General features: G+C 47.6%; 1 protein-coding gene across 10 annotated transcripts in view; it reads left to right on the top strand.

The window, feature by feature from the left end:
* Window positions 1-7,500, top strand: part of ebf3a (EBF transcription factor 3a) — a 59,285-nt gene that overhangs the window by 46,280 nt on the left and 5,505 nt on the right. For 6 of the 10 annotated variants that reach the window (XM_069663967.1, XM_069663965.1, XM_069663958.1 and 3 more), the window contains 2 exons: window positions 6,439-6,504; window positions 7,312-7,474. In XM_069663967.1, the coding sequence (XP_069520068.1) occupies window positions 6,439-6,504; window positions 7,312-7,474 (229 nt within the window). Of the gene's footprint in view, window positions 1-6,438; window positions 6,505-7,311; window positions 7,484-7,500 lie in introns of all 10 variants that reach the window. The other 4 variants (XM_069663964.1, XM_069663961.1, XM_069663963.1 and 1 more) reach the window with 1 other exon arrangement.

The following is a 7,500-nucleotide window of genomic DNA, read 5'->3' as shown; positions in this document are numbered from 1 at the left end:
ATTACCATCAGCTGCATCTGTGTGTGTGTGTTTGTGTGTGTGTGTGTGTGTGTGTGTGTGTGTGTGTGTGTGTGTGTGTGTGTGTGTGTGTGTGTGTGTGCGTGTGTGTGTGCGTGTGTGTGTGTGTGTGTGTGTCTGTCTGTGTTTGAGTGTGTGTGGCCCGGGCCCTGGCCCTGGCCCTAGCCCTGGTCCTTGTCCTGTCCTGGTCCTGCTCTGGTGCAGGTCTTGGTCTTGGTCCTGGCCCTGGCCCTGGCCCTATCCCTAGCCCTGGCCCTATCCCTAGTCCAGGTCCAGGTCCTGGCTCCTGAGTCTCAGAGTGCCTCTGCCTCCTGTGATCTCCTCCGACATGCTGTCAGCTCAGTAATAAAAACCTTGTCCCAGCACGTCTTTAATAATTCATCTGTGATGGTTTTATTCAATTACCCACGCTGCCTTGTGCTCGGTGTGCAGCAGAGCGACTGTCAACCACAGAAACTGGAAGGAGCCCTGAAGCCTCTGATGTTAGAGTCCAGCTCATATCTGAACCAGTTGATCCAGAGAGGAGGTGTGAACAAGGACATCCTGCCCTGGGCCGGATTCACAAACATATTCTGAAGATAAAACTCAAAAGGAGGAAGTTCTTAAGAATGTTCTTTAGTCTTATTTGGTACAAACTTCTTTCTTTTCTTACTCACAAACTTCTTAGATGAGAGGAAAGTACGTGTGTAAATTTGGCCAATCAACTGAAATGTCATTTATTAAAATGTTAACTGTCACATTTGCTAGCTTAACTTTAGTTGATATGAGATGTACACTTTAAATACAGGTTTAACTAAATGCTAGCTGTTGTTAGAGAAGCAAGTCAAACTGACACTGAGTGGCTTGTCTATAATATATGAGTGAATGTAGACGCTGAGCTTTTCACTGTCACAGTTTTAAGACATTTGTAGGCTCATCTTAAAGTTGTGAGGAATCTCATGTTTTCTCACGATTTTTCCTATGAAGTAATATTAGACGAAAGTTCAGGAAAAAAAACATGAGAACTTATTCAGGAATATTTTCTTAATACTAAAGTTACAAAGAAACGTTTTTTTTCCTAAGAATGCTTCGTGAATCCGGCCCCGGTCTCAGGTCCGATCCTCAGAACTCCAGATTCAGACATTCTTCAGAGTGAACTGGAGGTGAGACTGTACCTGTGTGTTTTAGCCTCAAGGTTTGAATTTTCACCTTTTCTTGGGGAAAGTGTCAGCAGCTCTGCCTTCTTCTCTCTCATTGGCCAAAAAGAAACATGTTAGATTTACAAGACAGGACACAAGGACTTCACAGCACCAACATTCAGTTTTCTGTATGAGTCTGGTGAAAGTCCAGCACCCCTCCAGGATTCTGGTTTCAGACTGGTATCCAGAGTCACCACTCCACCTCCTTCACCTGCTCTGCCTCCACCCAGGCGTCATGTTCCACATCTCTAGAAGCAGTCTGTGAGGGCGATGGACCCGCCAGGGTGCCACCTCTTCGTGCCGCCCGGCCTGGAGCGAGTTTCTGATTTCCTGGAGGTCTCGATCAACAGAGAGGGCAAAAGAGATCCTGAGTGGACCGGTGGATCTGTGCTGCATCACAGGTGTAAACTTTGAACCGGACCTTTGTGGTTCAGAGAGACCTGAGATGAAGGCAAAGCTTTGGATTTACCAGAAACATCTAGGCTCCAGTGCTGAGACGCATTCATGGGTTAGAACATAACCTGAGGGAAGACATCAGACACGAGCGAGCCAAAGACCAGCAGAGCTGTTGATTCTTCATGTTCAAAGGAGCCAGACGAGTTTCTTCCTTTGGAGGTTACTGGGCTCTGGTAGGAGACCTAGGTCAGAACCAGAACACAAGACCTTTTACCTCCTGTGGTTTAGGAAGGACTCAGGTCCTTCAGGAGGAGCAGAGAGACGACTGGCGCTGTGACAGTGGATGAGTTCTGTCTTTGTGGTGAATCAAATCCACGTGTTTAGTGAAACACGTGTTGGTCCGTCACAGCTCATTCATCTCTAAAATACAGCATCAGAACTTCTCACTCGTTTGTTTGTCCTCTGAGTCCTCCAAGTCCCACCGACACCAGCGCTTAAAGGTCATGTGACCGACCAATCACAGACCTGCACTGTGACATCACACAGATACGACTGATAGAGTCAGTTTTAGGTGTTCAAGTTGTTTCTATGTAAATGAACCATCAGGACATTTATCTTTGTTAGCTAACACACACACACACACACACACACACACACACACGAAAGAGCATTAAATTGTACAAACACACACACACACATACAAGAGATGATTGAATAAAAGGTGAACGTGTGTTTAGTGTGTATGTGTGTGTGTGTGTGTGTGTGTGTGTGTAAAGCCCATTGGCAAACAGGGAGGTTGAAACAGTCAAATCAGGTAATCAGCGAGTGCAGCCATGTGGCAAGAGAGGAGATTGGCGCACACACACACTCTTACGCATTTATACACACACTCAGTAACACACGCACACACACACACACACACACACACACACACACACACACACACATGATTGTCAGTGTTTTCTTATCAGATTTGTAAAAAGTAATAAGTTCTGTGTTTTGCTGTTTTGTGGCGTTGTCGTCTAAAGAAAGAAATCACAGACTCCTTGAAATCATAACAACTATTCTGATAACAACAGAGATGATCATAATTCTAATAATAACAATAATAACTGTTAGTCATATCATGGCTGCTTTAATGTCAGACAGCTGGGTGACGCTCACCTGTGTGTTGGATCAGTTGTGTGGCTGTTTAAAGAGGAGTGCTGTTCTAATTATTCATGATGTCCCTTCTATTAAGCTTCATTTCCTGCTGTGTGTGTGTGTGTGTGTGTGTGTGTGTGTGTGTGTGTGCGTGTGTGTGTGTGTCGGGTTAAAAGAATAATTGGTTTCCTCCTCAGCGATGACATCCCACCTCCAGCTGTATCGCCGTGGTAACCTTGTTAATGTGTGTGTGTTAGAGAGCTGCTCGTCTGCTGACAATGAAACACTTGAAATAATAAGACTTTCATTTGTCATTATGAACATGGTGTGTGTGTGTGTGTGTGTGTGTGTGTGTGTGTGTGTGTGTGTGTGTGTGTGTGTGTGCGTGTGTGTGTGTCTGTCTCTTCTCACACTGAGACACACTTGAACGTCGCTCTGCATAAACGAGCAGATTAAAGACGATGGAGGCTGAACGCTTCATTGAAGTGACTTCCTGTCAGAGTGTGTGAACATGACACCCACACACACACACACACACCCACACACACACAGAGTCTGAGAGTTAACGATGTTTAAGGGTTGAAAACATGTATTTGTAAAGAGACGAACTCTGACAGAGGAAATAAAAAGAGAAAGAGATTAAAGGCGGGAAACAGACGAACAGAAAGAAGAAAAAACTGATTTATAAAAGAAGAAAAAACTACAAAGAAGAAATAATTAAACAAAAAAGAAAACAGTTTCACTACCTTTCAGCCAATCAGAATCCAGCATTCACCCAGACCATGGTATAAAGATAAATGAGGGGAAGAAGTGATGTAATAGAGGGTGGATGGAGGAGTGGAGGCGGGGTTAACTGTAGGAGGCGTGGAGGCGGGTTTAACTGTAGGAGGAGTGGAGGCGGGGTTAACTGTAGGAGGAGTGGAGGCGGGTTTAACTGTATGAGGCGTGGAGGCGGGGTTAACTGTAGGAGGAGTGGAGGCGGGGTTAACTGTAGGAGGCGTGGAGGCGGGGTTAACTGTAGGAGGAGTGGAGGCGGGGTTAACTGTAGGAGGCGTGGAGGCGGGTTTAACTGTAGGAGGAGTGGAGGCGGGGTTAACTGTAGGAGGCGTGGAGGCGGGGTTAACTGTAGGAGGAGTGGAGGCGGGGTTAACTGTAGGAGGAGTGGAAGTGTGTGCTGAAAAGCAGCAGATTAACTGACTGTTTAATTAAGATAAAGACTGAATGAAGAGTGCTGCTGTCTGATTACACACACACGCTCAAAGGTGTCTGGCAGTGTTTTGACACTAAATGATCATTGAAATGAAGTGGTTCAGTGTTAAAGAGGCTCAGCGTGCGTGTGTGTGTGTGTGTGCAGTCTGTGAGGTGTAACTGAGCTGTGATTAGAATAAACGATATAAATCCTCCTGTGTGTGTTCGATACGAGTAGACATGTTCAGTGTGTTGTTTGAGCAACCGAAGCAGCTCAGGCACCTGCGGGACAAACTCTTTTATTTCACAGGTAAAACTGTGAGTTACATCATTAGTTAGACATTAAAGATTATTATTACAGTGTGGTGTACATCTGTCATCATTTGTCAATCACTCTGACAAATGATCCATAGTCCTGATTTCAGTTCATGTTGGTCCATGTGACAGCTGTTTAATGAAGTAGTATAAAGTGTAGTCAGTGTGTCACAGGTCCAGTCTCAGTAATCAGGGCTGAACCCTGGGATTCTATAAGACCAGATCCGGACTGTGGTCAGCAGAAGTCCAGACTCCACTCTGTCCTTGTCAGCCCCGGGGATCATCAGGGCTCACTACTCGGGCCCCTTATTTTGTCATCGACATGATTCATGGATTTTATGGTCGTGATTGTTTCTACACAGATGATACACAACTGTTTCCTCAGACAAACCTGCCCTGTCCCTGATCCTCTACCTTCATGATCCAACACCATCACCTGCCCTGTCCCTGATCCTCTACCTTCATGATCCAGCACCATCACCTGCCCTGTCCCTGATCCTCTACCTTCATGATCTAGCACCATCACCTGCCCTGTCCCTGATCCTCTACCTTCATGATCTAGCACCATCACCTGCCCTGTCCCTGATCCTCTACCTTCATGATCCAGCACCATCACCTGCCCTGTCCCTGATCCTCTACCTTCATGATCCAGCACCATCACCTGCCCTGTCCCTGATCCTCTACCTTCATGATCTAGCACCATCACCTGCCCTGTCCCTGATCCTCTACCTTCATGATCCAGCACCATCACCTGCCCTGTCCCTGATCCTCTACCTTCATGATCTAGCACCATCACCTGCCCTGTCCCTGATCCTCTACCTTCATGATCCAGCACCATCACCTGCCCTGTCCCTGATCCTCTACCTTCATGATCCAGCACCATCACCTGCCCTGTCCCTGATCCTCTACCTTCATGATCCAGCACCATCACCTGCCCTGTCCCTGATCCTCTACCTTCATGATCTAGCACCATCACCTGCCCTGTCCCTGATCCTCTACCTTCATGATCCAGCACCATCACCTGCCCTGTCCCTGATCCTCTACCTTCATGATCTAGCACCATCACCTGCCCTGTCCCTGATCCTCTACCTTCATGATCCAGCACCATCACCTGCCCTGTCCCTGATCCTCTACCTTCATGATCTAGCACCATCACCTGCCCTGTCCCTGATCCTCTACCTTCATGATCCAGCACCATCACTTGCCCTGTCCCTGATCCTCTACCTTCATGATCCAGCACCATCACCTGCCCTGTCCCTGATCCTCTACCTTCATGATCCAGCACCATCACCTGCCCTGTCCCTGATCCTCTACCTTCATGATCTAGCACCATCACCTGCCCTGTCCCTGATCCTCTACCTTCATGATCCAGCACCATCACCTGCCCTGTCCCTGATCCTCTACCTTCATGATCTAGCACCATCACCTGCCCTGTCCCTGATCCTCTACCTTCATGATCCAGCACCATCACCTGCCCTGTCCCTGATCCTCTACCTTCATGATCCAGCACCATCACCTGCCCTGTCCCTGATCCTCTACCTTCATGATCCAGCACCATCACCTGCCCTGTCCCTGATCCTCTACCTTCATGATCTAGCACCATCACCTGCCCTGTCCCTGATCCTCTACCTTCATGATCCAGCACCATCACCTGCCCTGTCCCTGATCCTCTACCTTCATGATCTAGCACCATCACCTGCCCTGTCCCTGATCCTCTACCTTCATGATCCAGCACCATCACCTGCCCTGTCCCTGATCCTCTACCTTCATGATCTAGCACCATCACCTGCCCTGTCCCTGATCCTCTACCTTCATGATCCAGCACCATCACTTGCCCTGTCCCTGATCCTCTACCTTCATGATCCAGCACCATCACCTGCCCTGTCCCTGATCCTCTACCTTCATGATCCAGCACCATCACCTGCCCTGTCCCTGATCCTCTACATGTTAAACTCCAAACCAACAACACAAATCTGTGTTTGTCATCTGGTTTCATGCAGATTTCAGATTTACATTTAACTGAAGAGGAAACAAACTGTGAACATGTTTCCTTTTGAGCGACCTCTTCTTCTTCTGTGGTGGTTTAATCGCAGAGACTGTAGAATCAGCTCCACCTGCTGTTTGTTTCATCAAACAGTGAACTCTGATCCACACAGCAGGAGGTAACTTATTGTGTCTGCTCCTCCTTTTTCTCCTGCAGGAGGTGCTGTTGAAGAGAGCAGCTGACCTGGTGGAGGCACTCTATGGGATGCCACACAACAACCAGGTAAGGTCTGCAGCTGTTTACCTGCACACCTGTGGTACACTCTCTATCACAGCAGTGTTTCTGCAGGAGGTTAGCTGCATGTTCACGTTTCATGTCTCTGTTTACATCAGAGTCAGTCTTCACTGACCTTCATAGAAAACGGTCGTCCAGGAGTTTTCTCACCTTCTTGTAAACAACACTGTAAACAAATTTCCCATGGTGCTCAGCGAGCAGGTCGTTGCTCCTCCTGCAGGTTTATGACTCAGAACCTCCTCAAACAGCGAAACACTTTATATTCACTCCAACCTCCTGAACGTTCCCCGACACGCTGCTCAGCCCACAGTTAATCACCCCAAACACACACACACATACACACACACAAACACACAGTAACACACACACACGCACGCACACACACACACACACACACACACAGGTCTAGTGAATTAAAGAGTAACCTTGAACAAAGGTTGTAAACGAGTGTAAATCCAACTGTTAGTCATAAGAATTACAGTGTGTGTGTGTGTGTGTGTGTGTGAGACTGTGTTGTGACACATTTTCTCTTCATGTGTGTTTTTAAGTCAGAAACATGAAGTTGTCATGTGAGAGCTGGATCATGAACATAAAGTGAAACTTCAGCACAGCCACAGACGTCAACAGATTCTGTTTAACTTCCTGTTCTGAGAAGTGTAGAGACATCAGACCGTACAATAAACCTGTCTGTCTGCCTGTCTCTCTGCCTGTCTCTGTCTGCCTGTCTCTCTGTCTGTCTCTCTGTCTGTCTCTGTCTGCCTGTCTCTCTGTCTGTCTCTCTCTGTCTGTCTGTAGGAGATCATCCTAAAGCGAGCAGCTGACATTGCTGAGGCTCTCTACAGTGTTCCCCGAAACCACAACCAGATCCCGTCGCTAGGCAACACCGCCTCCCACGGCATGATGGGAGTGAACTCCTTCAGTGGACAGCTGGCCGTCAACGTGTCCGACACCACGCAAGGTATCAGCAGCAGGCTCTACTCGGGT

Source organism: Semicossyphus pulcher, unplaced genomic scaffold, assembly GCF_022749685.1.
Source record: "Semicossyphus pulcher isolate SPU_LCO1_2020_fin unplaced genomic scaffold, fSemPul1.0.p SCAF_16, whole genome shotgun sequence".
NCBI lineage: Eukaryota > Metazoa > Chordata > Actinopteri > Labriformes > Labridae > Semicossyphus > Semicossyphus pulcher.
Note: the sequence above shows the minus strand (reverse complement) of the source record. Positions and strands in the feature narration are given on the sequence as shown.